This window comes from Corythoichthys intestinalis, chromosome 22 (genome assembly GCF_030265065.1).
Source record: "Corythoichthys intestinalis isolate RoL2023-P3 chromosome 22, ASM3026506v1, whole genome shotgun sequence".
Lineage (NCBI taxonomy): Eukaryota > Metazoa > Chordata > Actinopteri > Syngnathiformes > Syngnathidae > Corythoichthys > Corythoichthys intestinalis.
The window spans coordinates 16,631,729-16,650,137 of record NC_080416.1 but is presented as its reverse complement, the minus strand read 5'-3'; the positions used below and the strand labels follow the sequence as shown (position 1 = coordinate 16,650,137).

General features: G+C 39.7%; 1 protein-coding gene across 1 annotated transcript in view; it reads right to left on the bottom strand.

Moving 5' to 3' along the window:
- Positions 1-4,591: 4,591 nt before the first annotated feature.
- Positions 4,592-18,409, bottom strand: part of kcnk9 (potassium channel, subfamily K, member 9) — a 55,152-nt gene continuing 41,334 nt past the window's right edge. The window contains exon 2 of the mRNA XM_057828699.1: positions 4,592-11,469. Within this exon, the coding sequence (XP_057684682.1) occupies positions 10,580-11,469 (890 nt within the window). The 3' untranslated portion in view covers positions 4,592-10,579. The remainder of the gene's footprint in view (positions 11,470-18,409) is intronic.

Genomic DNA, 18,409 nt, shown 5'->3' with positions numbered 1-18,409 from the left:
TGTGTGAATTTGGTAACTTGCCAAACTCAAGTAGGAAGCTGCTTAGAGCGACGTGTGTTCTGTTTTCTACTGTTAAGGTTAATTAAACGGATATGTGGTAAACCAAGGTTTCCCTTCCTTCTTCCCAATTTTCATGTTTATTTTATTTATTTTGTCATTGGCCTATCAATTATTTAGGTTCATCTTTGTGAGAAATGCAGCCCTGACCCCCGTTCACACAATCTGTTTGGTCTTATTAATGTCCCATCCCCAGCAAAAAGTTTACATACAGGTTATGCTGTTATATCGCCCCTACCAATGTTGAGACCAAACCTACGGCCTTGCAACAAATAACCTACCTTTCCCCCAACAAGGCCAGAAAGTCCTGAAAAAAAAAAAAAAATGAAATGAAATATTGGTTTTGTTCCTAGGGGGCGCTTCACAAATGTACACATATTCTGATTATTTTTTGTTTGTTTTATCAAAGTTTTCACCAGTGTTCGCCTGGCTGTTGAGTTTGGTTTGTTTTGAAGAATTCTGAGGGCGTCAAAGTAGGGCTCAAAGCGTCGGCGGGACAAATAATTACTGATAGGGGGCGCTACATAGTGTATTTGGAATATGTCTTATCAAAAGACTGCACCTGTCTTTTTTTTTTTTTTTTTAAATAACCTGTCCTGTTCAGCTGTTTGACATGGAGAATGAAAGTCTAAGTGCCCAGATAGTCTGAACAGTTTTAATGTTTCACATTGAGAGTCTGACATACTCCCATTGTGATCATTCAACATACCTCGTTTATTATGACAAAGCAGCGAACAGGAAGGGGTTATGGGGGAACAGAAGAAAAGAAACACGAGAGAAGAAAGAAAAGAAACACAAACAACAGCAAGAAATACATTGAACGCCTAACTACACTAACTACTAATATGTTGGTGCTATCGTCAGCTAAATGTATTTCCGGTTGACACCAAAGACTGCACCTGTCTTGACCTGCCTGCCGATTTTGGTGCATTTTGAAGCATTCTAAGGGGGTCAAATTAAGATCAAAGGGGCTGCGGAACAAAGAATAACTATAATAACAACAAAACTGAGGAACCACAATAGGTTACCTAAAAAAAACATTGTCACCTGCATGCCCATACTGTTCAGTTAAGGATGTGTTCCAAGTCAAACAAAATCAAATCAAGGTTTATTTGTTTAGACCAAATTACAACAACTGTTATCTCAAGGAGAAAACAAAACATGTTTTAAGGTGAAATAGCCCTACGCTGGATTTCGACCTACTTGAGCATTGTAGCTTTTTTTTTTTTTTTTTTAATTGTTTTTTTGGGGGGGGTTAGGGTCACATAACATCACATAACAAGTATTTACTTTGTCGCCTATGTCTCCAGATATCCAGGTTAGTCGTAGTTCTCATATAATTTTTGAATTTCGTCTGAAGTATTTCAATGAGTGAAGGGCTAAAGTACCTCTCAGTAATACAGGCAATATTACATTTGATGATTTGCATTGATTCAATTCCCTTCTGTTTCATCCCTTCTTGGCTTGCTCTCTAATCAGAGTGTGATAATGAACAAGATTCCGCAGCCTGCAAGCATTCTGCAACTCAATATTGGAGAGCTTTCCACAAGTTGTTGTGTGTCCTGAGCGCTCCTGGCAGGAACCTTACTGGAGCACACAACCTCGACAATCCCAATCGCCGGTTATAATTTTAGCTCCATTACTCCCACATCAGGCTCATTTATTGAATTTGGGAGGCTGACTGGCGTTGACTTTCCACAATGGATGAGCTGGTGGCAAACAAGCAGTTGAGCTTTCCGACAACACATCAATTTTTCATGAGACTCGTCTGCTACTGGCCTTGGGTCTTGAAAAAAGTGCCTAAAGAAAAACAGGTGTGTGTTCCTCCTTATTGCGATGCTCCATCACGGTTCAGCCACATTTTCTCAGTTTACGTCTGCCAAATTACAGCTCTGGACAGAGCGAGGGGGGCCCAAACGCCCCTTCGCTTGCGCTCTTATTGTGTTGCCTTTTTCCTGGCCTGACGTTTACACGGCGTACGCTGTAATTATGGCGGTGTGGTCCGCTTATCATTTGCCCACCTCCTGAACGTGCAGCTGCAACGCACATGGGAAAAGGGCAAAATAAAGGAAATGCTGCAGTTGTGTATTTTCTTCGATAAGAATAGAAGAAATTGTTTATCTCGCAAACGTTAGACCACAGTTTGTCGTCTTCACAAGAACAAAAAAAGACATGACCTTTCACCGCAAATGTTGCAAGCAAGGAACATGTGGTTAGCCAGGTTAGCTTGGCTGGCTAGTAAGTAGCATAGACTGTGACAAATTTTGAAGTTTTGAAGTTGTACTTTATCAGTAGAAGGGTTGTCAGTGAATGAATTTTTTTTCATCCTGACACCATTACAGTGCTATAAAAAGCAAAATCTTACAAATTAAAATGGTGTTATATTGAATAAAAGATGTCTAATTTCTATTTTATGGCATCACAGAACAGGCAAAACATGACGTGTTTTGAGGATGGCAATTGATCTAAGGCAGATAGTTCTGTTCATGTTTGTATATGTGACTTCTGTTGAGAAAAACATTTAACATTTGTCTACACGCAATACATTGCAGAAAGTCAATTTCATTTTTCAGACTTCAATCAAATCTTAAGCACGATTAGAGTTGCAAACCGTCCCTTTAAAAATGAAAACGGTCCTGTGAGCTTACAAGGAACGCGCCTTGTCCCATATTATCATGAAAATCGAAATAGTGTTTTATTTGTAAAACGAACAGATACTGGTATCATGCTTTACAAGAATATGTTGGAGGATGCATTCCCCCACCTCCACTGCTTTCCGACCAATGAGCTGACAGAACAATGACAACCCTGCTCATCTCATTGGTTGAGAAGGTACTGCAGCTGCAATGGTGGAAAAGGAAGACAACATAAGAATGTTGGAGAAAAGAGGATTGAGTGAAGTGTGAGTAAAAAGCATGTTCAAAATGATGATAATGTGTTATCTTGTTCTTCTCTGTGTACTTATTTCCATTGATTGTTTTTGATGATGTGCGTACGCTAACTCATACATGCTAATCATTTGTGTGGATGGTTATTGCTGTATCAGCAGCTAGTTATAAACGCAAATTTGAATTGCTGTTATTGAAGATGATTTATTTGTATTTTTATTTTAGTTTCATTCTGCAAGTGTTGTTGTGATGAGCAGCTGAATAAAGTCAGCAAACCACACAGACGTCTGACATCGTCATTTCCGAGTTCATCTCGCTGTCTAGCTAGGTCTTGGCGAAGACAGTACAATGACACATAATACATGTTTTTGGGTAATTATTTTGAGATTTAGGGGGTATTTAGGGGTACTTAAAAGGTCAATTCCGATTCACGCAGAAATTTAGGTTACGTAGCTAGCATTGGAACGGAATTCGTTCGAAACCCGGGGACTACATGTATTTGTATAATATTTTTGTGTTCTGCCAATTTCGTTTGCATTTCCACATTAATATTTGTAGTGATAATTTGCGAAACTGTTATTGCTGATGGGACTTTGAACGCACCTCAATTGTTAAAAATAGATTACCTCAGAGTTTGTTTGCACGTTTTAAAAAAGTACTTTGATAAACAGCCAATAACACTACACAAACACAGAAAAAGGCTCAGGAACTAAAAGGGAACCTCGGACTTAAAGACTTGTAGGCTCTAATAAGCCACAATTGTTCTCTTTTACTAGAAGATGTTATGAGAAACACATGAAAATATTGCCATTGATTAAAAATCTACAATATTTCGTACATGTTTTGACCTACGCAGGGCGGCATGTTTTAAGCGCGGAATGGATGCCCGGGGTGATGACGTAGATTGTTACTGTCACTCGACAAATGCTACCGAGTTACTGCACTTCTACGCAGCGAGACGTTATATACATGCGCTCATTGGTTAAAAGCGGCGAGTACTTACTATTTGTGTTTTTGTTGAGTCTTTTGTTACCTTTTCATTGCCTCAAAATAGTTTTTGCATATGTTTCCTTCTCATACTTATAAGCATTGTTTTATTGTGGTAACTTTAAAGCAGATTGTTGACCACATTAGTCACGTAGTGTATTTAAACCACCCTTATTTGATATTACTATGTTTAAGTATTTTCTTAAGGCATTTTTATGACGTTTTGCCTGTATGCATCTAAACAAAACAAGCTGAAAGCGCAAGGTAGTACTTCGGGTGTCAAATTCACCTCTTGTTGTACGTTTCGCCGGGGTAGCACATTGTGGCAGAACACCGGTTTTGTCATACTCTCATCTCGTCTCATCCCGTCTTTCCCGTTCATTTTGCTTTTGCTGCTCGTTTTGTGAAATATCGATAGTGCTGTCATGCTCATTAATGGTTCTCTCGGGTTTAAATCGGAAGGGCAGAACCGACGGTATGTTTATGTAGCTAATAAGTGACACTGTGGAAGTGACGTCACCGCTCTGCGACAATAACGGCGACCAACTAGATAAGCTAATTTTACAAATTGTATAAAAACGAACACATCAAGAGATTTTAATATCAAATTATTTCAACATGTAATAACGTTTATCTTTTAAGAACTATAAGTCTCTCTATTAGTGAAGGGTTAAATTATTCAGTTTTAAATGTAGCATTCCAGATGTTTATTCTAGTATTTTTTGTATTAAAAATACATTGCTGATAATTATTGTTTTTCATGTGCTTATATCCCTCAAATGTGTATATAATTAATTCCGTTTTGAGTAAAATCGTTACAATTGTAAAACAATAACCAAAAAAATAAGTAAAGGGTGACGGTTATCGGGCCGGACGACTTTACCAATGAGGTGCCCTTTATTTTTTGTCAGCCAGTTGACAACCATAAGAAGTCAGATTTCGTCTTAACACAAATCAAATAAATCTACTGAGCGATGGCTTGTAATTCGATAAACTTGTCGGTGCACTCTTAACTCAAGGTATGGTAATATTCGCCTGCATTCAAAAAATACGTGGTAGTTGATTTTTGACAGACTATGCATGGTTTCTCCGACAACAACTCGCATTTTCATTCAAGCTCAGTCAAAATATTTTTTTAAAATGTGGGAAGAAGTCAGAGTGCCCAGAACAAAAAAATAAACATGCAAGGAAAACATGCAAATCCTCTTGGCGGTGAGGAAGACATGCAAACCACAAGTGTACTTTTCTCTATAGTAAAAAGGCAATTCTCCAAGTTAATACCACACAAGTTTTTAGTGTAGCAGCCATAATAGAAGAAGACAGAAGGCTTTGAGAAGCTTAGCATTTGTTTGTTTTATTATTAAAGTGTGCTATGGCTTGACCCAGCTGTGCCACGCCACCCAGTGAGTCACCCGCACCGAATCATGCACACACTCTAAAAGAACCGAGAGAAAAAAAGGTGCAAAGGGAAAAGTAAACATTCAAATAAACTACGTAGATGGTTCGTTTACCCTTGGCCTTATGACACGAGGCATGACTGTGTAACCGCATACAAGACTCCTGTTATAGGATTACGGTACACTTGATTTGTTCAGTCACAGACAAATAAGCATAATGAGACACATTAGAGTAGACGTGTGGCGTTGCTAACAGAGGAATGGCCATCAATGCCACATGCAAACCAATACAGTTTATCTCAGCTTTGAGGGTTTGGGGGAAAACACAACATGCCTTATGCCAGCGATGGTGTGTGTGTGCGCGTGCCTGCGAGCACGCCATCTGTCGAGGGCCATAAGCGTAACATGTGGCACGGCAGCTAACAAATCAGAGTCATATGTGCGCATGTGGTGGATAAGGAGTGGGTGGGAGTGGGCTGGGAAAATGATATGACATTTGGGTCATGATGAACCAATTAGTGGTGGTTATTTCCACAAAAATAACTCAATTTGGCTGAGAAACTTCCCTCAAAGTTTGGATTTTTGGTAAAAGAAAGATTAAATTGTCATTAAAATTTCACATCATGGCACATTATTCAGAAATAAATCGCAATTGTGTAATCCGCGAAGGCTGAACAAACAACCGTGCTTTCTCATCGTACATTTTAAGTTATTTTTTCTGTATCATCGACTGTATCATAATGATTTGTACACTAATCACCCGCCAGATCATACAGTGGTATGAAAAAGTATCTGAACCTTTTGAAATTTCTCACATTTCTGCATGAAATCACCATCAAATGTGATCTGATCTTTGTCAAAATCACACAGATGAAAAAACAGTCTGTTTTCACCAAAACCACCCAAATATTTATAGGTTTTCATATTTTAATGAGGATAGTATGCAAACAATGACAGAAGGGGGAAAATAAGTAAGTGAACAATCATATTTAATATTTTGTGGTCCCCCGTTTGGCAATAATAACTTTAAACAGATGCTTTCTGTAGTTGCAGATCAGTCTGGCCCATCGACCAGGACTAATCTTGGCCCATTCTTCTCTACAGAACTGCAGTAGTTCAGTCAGATTCCTGGGGTGTCTGGCATGAATCGCTGTCTTTAGGTCATGCCAAAGCATCTCAATGGGGTTCAAGTCTGGACTTTGACTTGGCCACTCCAGAATGTCTATTTTGTTCTCCGAAACTTCCAGACTTTTAGAGATTGTTTTGTATCCTTTCCCAGCTTTAACCAAATCAACAATCCTTGATCGCAGGTCTTCAGACAGCTCTTTTGACCGAGCCATGATGAACATCAGACATTGCTTCTCATCAAGACAATTCTTACCAGGTGTGTGTTTTATAATGGGCAGGGAAGCTTTAAACCACTCATCAGTGATTGGGCACACATCTGACTTAAATTGTTTGGTAAAAATTGGTTTCAATTACTCTTTAAGTCTCCTTAGGCAGACGGTTCACTTACATGTTTTTCCCCCTTCTGTCATCGTTTGCATGCTATCATCAATAAAATATGAGAACCTATAAATGTTTGGGTTGTTTTAGTTAAAGCAGACACTGTTTTGTAATCTGTGTGATTTTGACAAAGATCAGATCACATTTTGATGGGGATTTTATGTAGAAATGTGAGAAATTCCAAAAGGTTCAGATACTTTTTCATACCACTGTATTAGGAACTGTTATGAAAAATTAATGCATTTCAGGTTCTAAAATGTAAACATCCCACCTGAAATTAGCATGGGCAAAATTAAAAGAATTATCTTCAGAGCTTTGCAGTGAGTCTGTGTAACATCTTGCAGGACTGTGAACAAATTGCGTGTGGAATTATGAAAATATTATAACTCTGTCTTGGTTGTCTATACATAAAATGTTGCTATAATCAGTTCTATATGTGTAAATACCGTATGCCCATTTGTGCAGAAAGCACAGTTTTTTCAAGGCACGTCTACGCAAATGTGTAAAAAATACATATGCCTCTTTTTTTGTTGTATTTATTCCAAAGCTTGATACAAACATATAAGCCGGTCGTGTTCCCATAACGAAACAAGGTTTATCCCATACACCAATACCTTGCCTCTGTACATTTATCATGACTCAATTTAAGATTTTTATCCAAAGTAGAGTGGTGGCGCTGGGTTTTTCCTATGTGATAAGACAAGGCAAGATGGACAAGGAATTTGAGCCCATAAATATGATTTCTTGTCTGCTATAACTTAATAAAGGAAGGGGGAAAGAGCTCTTAGTCTTGTGCAGTTTATGAAAAGCTAGAATTGGTATACAAATTATATACAGTTGAAATGCTTTCACCATGCGCTCCTAGACTGGCTGAGTGTGAGAGAAAAGGCAGATTTGGGCTTTAAAACAGGCCAGAATGGTCTCAAATATCTACAAAGGAGACCTGGCCTGGCGAGATGATGCACCTCAGTAGTCTTTCTTTTGGAAAACTTCTTGAAATATTTGAAGGAGACTGGAGGTATTTACATTGTGTGTCATTTTAAGTCTGAGCAAAGCAAAGCAAAACATAAAGACAAAGGCGATTGGTTCAAACCTGAGAGCAAACATTATTGGCGAGTTTGACCAGTTGGGACATTAGAATGCAATGCAGTAAAGCAGATTTCTTTTAAAAACACAAAACATATCAGAACCATCAAACGTGACCTACAGGTAGTCTCCGGGTTACAAACTAGTTCCGTTCCTACTCTGGTGATGTAACCTTTTTTCCACGTAGATCAGAATTAACCCATTAAGAACCCCTAATTTCTGCCTAAATCTCAAAATAACTATCCCAAAACATGTATTTAATAAAGTAAAGTGAAAAAACAATAAGATACTGTGAGATAGCATGGCGTTAAATGCCGTTATGCCGTCAATGACTTTTCGGGCGGGTGAGTTGCCTTGCTGAGAGAAAAGGGCAATGTGGAACTAGTAGGGAGGCGAGATATCATGGCCGCTCAGGTCGCCAGCGTAACCTCTCTCAATGCCAGCCCGCCGTCCGAACTCAGAAAAACGGATTGGGACTCACTAGAGAAGTCGGCGTTCGGGAGCATGAGAACAAGGAAGTGGGACCTGACGCCGTCAGGAACTATAGACAGCGGCAACGCTGCTGTAGGTGGAGGGGATCATGAAGAATAGCAATGGGAACTAGGTACTGTTTACACAAATTTAAAATTCAAAAAAAAAAAACAACAACAACAACAACTTGAGACAGAATGGCGGATGAGACTCCAAGTTGGGTACAACGAAACCCGGAGACTACCTTTATACGTAACCTCTTGGAACAAAAAATCCAAAGGATCGTGCTGAAACATTTCCCTTCCAGATATCTAATTTCTGTGTAATACAGAACACATAATTATCTTTTTTTTTGTTTGAAATGTATCTAGTAATATTAATACTTTATTCAGTCATCTCTTTAGTTGCTAAATTACATGCTCTATAGGATTTAAGTCAAACACAAATGAGAAAGTTTGCTTGATATCAGTTGGTCAACACAATGCAAATTATTGGAAATAGAATTACAGTGGTATCTCTACTTAAGACTGTCTTTACGAATGCTATTTTTAGGTTACGACATATTTAAACAGGAAAGTATTGTCTATTGTGAAAAAAATTCAGGTTAGGAGAGGCAAAAATACTATACAATACTGTAAAAGATACATATGTACTTCCTTCTTTCTGCTTTTAAATGTCGCACCATAAGATTCTGGTGCCCAATTGGTCATAATATTTTCCCATCACACCTTATAATGGGATTCTGCTCTCCTATTGGCCTATTGTTGATGACGTTTCAATTTGGGACGCAACTGTGTTATTGTTGCTATTGCGGGTGGACGTCCGAGCCAAATGAGCACAAGGCTCCTCATGTTTTCTTCTCACGAAGAGTTTTTTTAAGCCCACAGACGGTTCATTACATTCATAGCACATTAGAGGATAGGTCTTCTTGCGTTTCTGTGTTTTGTGTGTGTGAGATAGACAATAGGCACCTTTGATCTCGTGAAAAACGGCATGGCCTCACTCAAAAGGTTTTTTTTTTTTTCATTTTTTCTTAACATTTTGTTCTATTTATCTACTTCATTACAGGCATTAACAGTTAGGCTAGGCTACGTTACGTTACGTTACGTTACGTTACGTTAGGTGTTTATGAATGATTTTTTTTTTTATTGTCATTGTCATTATCATCATCAAATCATCATCAAACAAAAATCATCAAAATCATTATCAAAATCATTAACAGTTTCAGAGTGTGGAACATTTTCAGAATTTTGTTTTCCCGAAGGAAAGACAAAGATGAAGACAGACAAGGACGACGGGAAGGTTAGGTTAGGTACATGGAATGATTCAAAGGTGTTTGGCTGTTATCCGGTTTTACCCAAATTATAAAATTCAACGTGGCATGTCAGTAGTGCTTGGAATGGATAAGGCATGTAAAATGGGTCTCTATTTATGATTTTTGGGGGTTACAAGACTACTTCCAGAATAATTTAATGTCATAATTAGAGGTACCACTGTAATCGAAAGATAGAAACTCTTGCTAACTCATTCATCTTGGGATGTCAAAGCCAAATATCTTTATTCTGCAGCTAAACTAAAATAGGTCTCACTGAGAATGTCTTTCATTTTCATTATGGAATTCTGAATTTGTCAAATGACATTTCAGCTAGAAAATGTACAGTATTCTCGATTATATTTAAATCTGGGGATTTTCCCAAAAAGGTTTGGCTAGTGGGTTTTATATCTTCCATACCATGTATTCGATTACAGCTGTGAAAAGCTGTACTGGTGGTAACAGCAGCATGATCCTTTGGATTCCAAACAAATCCGGTTGAGGACAGACAAAAGTATGTGAAAAACACCGATTATTACTGTAAATGCACATGCATTTGTGTGTGATGGCTTGTAGAAAATCCTCCTCTTCATCTGCGCAGTGGTTTTTCAAGCTAAGGTGAAACCAGCGTCCTCCTCCTTTATGAAAAATAACATTTCCCCAAGTGTGCATCATATGGTAGGAAACCAACGTTCGTAGATAAGAGTTTTTTGAAGTCCGTCTAGAAGGTCTGAGTGGTTGTGTGTGGTAATCCCTTGAAAAAATAGACATCCATGCTTCATGCTTTTGCATCCCATGAGAGTGTTCTCCATCAGGAGCAGGAAAAAATAGAACAAAAAAGGAAAGTGCTTGTAATGAGGTTTAGTCAGGGCAGCCTAGACGGACTTTCTCCTCCTCATGAGCTGGAGTTTTTCCGTGAAGCTGTGAAGACCCGGAGACACCGAGCTGATGGGTGACGGGTAAAAGCTGTTCTTCAGCGTGCTGGGTGAGATCTCCTCAATCTTGTAGGAGATGGAGTGGTAGTAGTGGCCCGGGTTGAGCTGCGAGCCTAGCGAGTTCTGGTTGGAGAAGGCACATCCCAGTCCGCCCATCAGCCCCCCGGAGGTGGCCAGCTCGTGCGAGCGGTAGCGCATGCAGGAGCACACCGAGTGCAAGTCGCTCATCTCGTCCCGGTGGCTCTCGCGGGCTCCCCGCCGCCTCCCTCGCTGCAGCGACTCGTCCTGGATGTGGATGATCATGCTGCTACGGTTCCCCGCTAGCGAGGCTCGTTCCTCGGCGTCCCGCCGTTCATCCTCACTGTTCATTGTCAGGAATCGCAGCACCACCAGGTTAAGGAAGGCCCCAATGACCGTGAGGCCCACCAGGATGTACATGAAGCTGAAGGCCACGTAAAGGGGCTTTTTCTGCAGCGCCCTGTTCTTCTGCAAGGCCACAAAGTCCCCGAAGCCTATGGTGGTCAATGTGATAAAGCAGTAGTAGTACGACTGGAAGAAACTCCAGTCCTCGTAGTGTGAGAAAGCGGCAGCGCCGATGCAAAGCGTGCCGATGCAGGAGAAGAAACCCACCGTCACCATGTTCTCCATGGAGACGTCGGTGATGCTCATACCGCAGCATTTCTTGATGCGTTTCAGCAGGTACTTCACGAACGTGTTCATCCTCTCACCAAGACTCTGGAACATCACCAGAGTCAAAGGGATGCCCAGGACGGCGTAGAACATGCAGAAGGCCTTCCCCGCGTCGGTTCCTGGTGCCGCATGCCCGTAGCCTGACGGAGAGAAGAATGAATTGCATTATAGTTGGAAGTTTTTTGTGTACAGCGGAAGCTGCCAAAACATTTGGAGGTGGAACTGGCACACACCACAGTAGGGGGAGAGGAAGTTATCCAATTAGTTTGCAGAGAGTTAGATGAGTTTGGAGGAAGGAGGGCTAATGCCGAGCCAGTGACGCTTTTAGCTGATGAAACTTAAGTTGCTGACTCACAACCATTATGGTCCTCGCAAAAGTCCTGCACTTTAAAGCGCTCGATTATGAGGAATGTATTCCGAACTGCTCTTGCGTACATCATTGCTATTATGAGAATAATATAGTATATAATTGAAAAAATGCAGCAAAACAACTCCCCTGAAATTTTGATCAATTCGCTGCTTTGATTGCAAAAGTAAATGAATCTCAAGCTATTTATTTCCTTCAGGTAGGATTCAGAATACATCATTTAAAGGGAACCTCGGAATTAAAGACTTGTAGGCTCTCATAAGCCACAATTGTTCTAAATACAGTGGGGCAAATAAGTATTTAGTCAACCACTAAGTTGTCCCACTTCAAAAAATATTAGAGAGGCCAGTAATTGTCAACATGGGTAAACCATGAGAGACAGAATGTGGGAAAGAAAAACAGAAAATCACATTGCTTGATTTTTAAAGAATTGATTTGCAAATCATGGTGGAAAATTTGGTCAATACCAAAAGTTCATCTCAATACTTTGTTATGTACCCTTTGTTGGCCATAACGGAGGCCAAACGTTTTCTGTAACACTTCACAAGCTTTTCACACACTGTTGCTGGTATTTTGGCCCATTCCTCCATACAGATAACCTCTAGAGCAGTGATGTTTTGGGGCTGTCGTTGGACAACACACACTTTCAACTCCCTCCACAGATTTTCTATGGGGTTGAGATCTGGATACTGGCTAGGCCACTCCAGGACCTTGAAATGCTTCTTTCGAAGCCACACCTTTGTTGCCCTGGCTGTGTGTTTGGGATCATTGTCATGCTGAAAGACCCAGCCACATCTCATCTTCAATGCCCTTGCTGATGGAAGGACATTTTCACTCAAAATCTCTCTATAAATGGCCCCATTCATTCTCTCCTTTACACGGATCAGTCGTCCTGGTCCCTTTGCAGAAAAACAGCCCCAAAGCATGATGTTTCCACCCCCCATGCGTCACAGTGGGTATGGTGTTCTTCGGGTGCAGTTCAGTATTCTTTCTCCTCCAAACACGAGAACCTGTGTTTCTACCAAAAAGTTCTATTTTGGTTTCATCTGACCATAACACATTCTCCCAGTCCTCTTCTGGATCATCTAAATGCTCTCTAGCGAACCGCAAACGGGCCTGGACGTGTACTTTCTTCAGCAGGGGGACACGTCTGGCAGTGCAGGATTTGAGTCCCTGGCAGCGCATTGTGTTACTGATAGTAGCCTTTGTTACTGTGGTCCCAGCTCTCTGTAGGCCATTCACTAGGTCTCCCAGTGTGGTTCTGGGAGTTTTGCTCACTGTTGTTGTTATCATTTTGACGCCACGGGGTGAGATCTTGCCTGGAGCCTCAGATCGAGGGAGATTATCAGTGGTCTTTTATGTCTTCCATTTTCTAATAGAATGGAGTTTGGATTGTGACTGACTGAGATTGTGGACAGGTGTCTTTTATACCGATAGTGTGTTAAAACAGGTGCCATTAATACAGGTAACGAGTGGAGTCTCGTTAGACCTCGTTAGAAGAAGTTAGACCTCTTTGACAGCCAGAAATCTTGCTTGTTTGTAGGTGACCAGATAGTTATTTTCCACTCTAATTTGGAAATAAATTCTTTAAAAATCAAACAATGTGATTTTCTGTTTTTTTTTTTTTTTTCCACATTCTGTCTCTCATGGTTGAGGTTTACCCATGTTGACGATTACAGGCCTCTCTAATCTTTTCAAGTAGTAGAACTTGCACAATTGGTGGTTAACTAAATACTTATTTGCCCCACTGTATGTTATTAGAAACACATAAAACATTGCCATTAATTTAAAAATCTATAATATTTAGTAATGGTTATGACCTACAGAGGGCGCCATGTTTCAAGCGCGCAATGGACGCTCGGGGTGATGACGTAGTCGGCCTGGACTGGGGGAATAGCTGTGCTAGCTAGCAAACAAAGCTAGTATGACGACTGGCACGATTGTCACATTCTGCTGCCGGTCAGATTGTTTTGTTAAAGAACTGTGGGATGAGTCACCGACGTGGTACATGCATCCATTTTTAGCCCGTTAGTAATGTCTTTAAAGTGATCCTAAGCAGGTTGCCGAGAAATTGACTTGCTGCCATTTGATGGTTTTTATTCACGATTCCTTCGTCGCTTGCCTTGGTTTTTTATGCGACGAGACGTCCAACACATACGCCCATATGTTTAAAGCGGTGAGTACTTACTATTTGTGTTTTTATTGAGTCTTTTATTACCCTTTCACTACCTCAAAATACTTTCTGCGTGTGTTTCCCTCTCATACCTTTAAACATTGTGTTTTCTTGCGGTAGCTTTAAAGCAGATTGTTGATCAGTTGACCACATTAGTCACGTAGCGTATTTAAAGCACCCTTATTTGATATTACTATGTTTAAATATTTTCTTAAGGCATCTTTAGTATGTTCTGCCTGTATGCATATCAAGAAAACAAGCTGAAAGCGCACGGTAGTACTTTGGGTGTCAAATTCACCTCTTGTAGGACAATTCACCGGTGTAGCACATTTTGGCAGAACACCAGTTTTGTCATACTCTCGTCTCATCTCATCCCGTCTTTCCTGTTCATTTTGCTTTTGCTGCTCGTTTTGTGAAATATCAACAGTGCTGTCCTGCTCATTATTGTTCTTCTCGGGTTCAAATTGAAAGGGCTGAACAGATGACATGTTTATGTCACTAGTCACACTCTGGAAGCCCGGCAGTGTAGTCCAGTGACGTCACCGCCCTGCGAAATCAACAACAATGGCGACTTACTAATTTAATTTTATTATTGTATGAAAACGAAAACATCAACAGGGGCTTTTTATATGATTATATTATATTAAATTATTTTAACTCATACTAATGTTTATCTTTTAAGAACTATCAGTCTTTCTATCAGTGGTTTCCTTTAACAACTTGACATATTTACAACTGCAAATGTAGTATTTTGATTGTGACATATGATGTATATTTTCTTAGCAAAATGAAAAAAATCACCATTCTATAGTATTAAGGCCAGACTGTTAAAAAAATAAAGTTGGAATCTAAACAAAAAATATATCTATTTTATCACTACAATGCTTTAATAGTTTGACATATTTTATGATTTGGGGGTGGTGTAAAATGACTCATATCTAATATGAGAATAAAGTACAGTGATCCCTCACTACTTCGCGGCTCAACTTTCGTGCATCAGTGCATCGCGGATTTAGTAATCTTGTTTTTACTATCTTTTTATGAGAGTATAAGAGTTCTAAAAACAAATTTAGGTACATTTTATTTGCATATACTTACACATACTTATATGAGTGAGAAAGAATAAATCTATAGTACTTTTTATATTGTTTATACATTATTTTATGGATAGTATGTTATTTACAGTATGTTATTAATATTTTATTTTTCATCTTTCAAACTTCTTATATGTTCTAATGATAACATATGCATTCATTGGGTTTTATATACATTTATTGATATAACATATACATAAAAAAAATTAGGGCTGTCAAACGATTAAAATTTTTAATCGAGTTAATTACAGCTTAAAAATTAATTAATCGTAATTAATTGCAATTCAAACCATCTAAAAAACATGCCATATACTGTATTTCTGTAAATTATTGTTGGTATGGAAAGATAAGACACAAGATGGATATATACATTCAACATACGGTACATAAGGACTGTATTTGTTTATTATAACAATAAATAAACAAGATGGCATTAACATTATTAACATTCTGTTAAAGCGATCCATGTATAGAAAGACTTGTAGTTCTTAAAAGATAAATGTGAGTACAAGTTATAGAAATTTTATATTAAAACCCCTCCTAATGTTTTCGTTTTAATAAAATTTGAAAAATTTTCAATTAAAAAATAAACTAGTAGCCCGCCATTGTTGATGTAAATAATTACTTACATATGCTCATGGGTACTGAAGCCTATAAAATCAGTCGCACCCAAGCGCCAGCAGAGGGCGGCAAAACTCCATAAAACACAATTAACAAGTGGGCCTTTCACTGTTCTGTCATTTAAATCTGTCTGAGCGGGGCATGTCTGTCAATTGCGTCAAATATTTTAACGTGATTAATTTAAAAAATTAATTACCACCCGTTAACGCGTTAATTTTGACAGCCCTAATATATATATAGATATGTATATAAGAAATATATATTTGTCAGGTTTTTTTGTCTTAATATTACCTTAACAAATTTCTCATTTTTGTAAAATAAGTCCAAGTTACATATTTATTTCACATTTTAGGGGGGTAAGACTGACAGTACAATAAAATTAAGTAAATAAACTAATTTGTCTTTTTTTTTTTTTTTTTTTGAGAAATTAAAGCTGTATTTCATGAGAAACTTTATAATTATTTAATTTCAGGTAAAATACAGGAGAATAATTTTGGAAGGATTGCCATATTGCTTGAAATTGAAGTTATTTTAAACTGTTTGTGCTCTTGTAATGACTCAATTATCCATTGTTGTCTTGGGAACAGACGTATTTGTTGCGCAAGGCGCAGGTGCTCTTGCACTTTGTGTGTGTGCACAGGTGAAGCTTGACTTTCTTTGTGGAGAACCGCTATCACAAAGAGAATGCTTTGAAATGAATGAGAATGGTTGGTCAGCGGGTAAAGACAAACAATAATTATCATCTGTGGTCACTCACAAATGTTACGTCATCATATCTTGACATAAAGATTTATTGGAGAAAGTAAATTGTTAAATTTCTGATACCAACGCAATTTGAAATATATAATATATATATAAAGTTTGACATACCAGATGACGTGTATTTAAAAAGTAAAAATGTTTGTGTGCTGGGATATTTCTGTTCAGTGATAAATTATGGTAAAAAAATATATATTGCCTCAAGTAAATAAAGCTCCACTAAATCCCATAATAAAGTGACAAACTGCACACTTGTTGTGCGAGAAGCCGAGCACCTGGCATGTTCTACAATTTTGAGACCACATGCACACCGCTTTGCTCTCGTACCGCATGAGTCAACGTTTGTTTGGCTGCTTTGCACTTCACTTATTTGGAGCGTCAGCCCACGCCGACACCAGTGTGAGTGCGTGTGCATGCGTGTGTTTGTGTGTGTGCGAGGGCCGCAGCAGCGCTGGACTTTTGAGTCATTGATGCTCAAATTGAACTGACACAGCATGAAAGGGCAAATTCCATTATGATGTCGCTCCATTATAATATCACACATTTTTCAATTATCTCATCATGCAAATCGTAACAGCCTAATGAATATATCAACAAGGAAAAAGAGTTCAGAGCGGCAAGAAGACGAATGATAATGCGTGTTCAGGTCTTTAACAACCTGACAGCATATGGTTATAAGATTTCTGCATATTATGCACGCAATTAATAATGACTACAGTCACACTGAGAGGTTCCTTTTCATTCAATTGGCTAAAACTGATTAAATAGTGAGAATGTTCTGAATGAATTTGCTTTCCATCCTCGAATAAGAGGTAGAAGATGGATGGACACATGGATGGATGCTGAGCATTACCATTTTTCATGTTATCTATAGTTACCAGTCGTGTTTATTTTAATATATTCCTCAATTCATCCATTATCTACTGCTTAATCTAAGGCCGGGTTGTGAGGGCAGCAACTTTAGCACGGAAACCTAGACTTCCCTCTCCTCAGCCATTTCAACCAGCTCCTCAGGCGGGTTCCCAAGGCTTTGCCAGGCCAGCCGAGAGACATAGTCTCTCCAGGGTGTCATAGGATGTCCCCGAGGCCTCCCGCCAGGGAGGCTTCCAGGAGGCATCCGAACCAGATGCCCGAGCCACCTTAGCTGGCTCCTCCTACCACGGAGGAGTAGCAGCTCAACTCTGAGTCTCTCCTGGATGATCGATGTCTTAACCTATCTCTAGGAGAGAGCCCAGACACCCTGCGGAGGAAACTAATTTCGGCCACTTGTATCCAAGATCTTGTTCTTTTGGTCACGACCCACAGCTCGTGACCATAGGTGAGCATAATAATGTAGATTGCCTGGTAAATTGAGAGCTTTGCCTTTCGGCTCAGCTCCTTTTTCCACACAACAGACCGGTACAGAGTCTGCATCGCTGCAGACACACCACCAATCCGCCTGTCGATCTCCCACCCCCTCCTACCCTCACTCGTAAACAAGACTCCAAGATACATGAACTCCTCCACGTGGGGCAAGATCTCATCCCAACCCAGAGAGGGCACGTCACCCTTTCAGACTGAGGACCATAGTCTCAGATTTGGAGGGGATGATATTCACCCCAACTGCTTCACACTCGGCTGTGAACCACTCAGGTGAGAGTTGGAGATCACGTTTTGATGAAGCCAACAGCACCACATCCTCTGCAGAGATGCATTGCTGAAGCCACCAAACCAGACTCCCTCAACCCCCCTAGAAATTCTGTCCATAAAAATTATGAACAGAATCAGTGACAAAGAGCAACCTTGGTGGAGTCCAACCCTCGCTGGGAATGAATCCAACTTACTCCCTGAAATGCGGAACAAACTCGGACACCGGTCGTACAGGGACCAAACAGCCTGTTACCCTGTATTCCCGAAGCACCCCCAACAGGACTCCCCAAGCGACACTGTCGAACGCCTTCTGTAAATCCAGAAAACACATGTAGACTAGTGTGGCAAACTCCAATGCACCCTCAAGGACCCTGCCGAGGGTGTAGAGCTGGTCCACTGTTCCACAGCCGGAATGGAAACCACACTGCTCCCCCTGA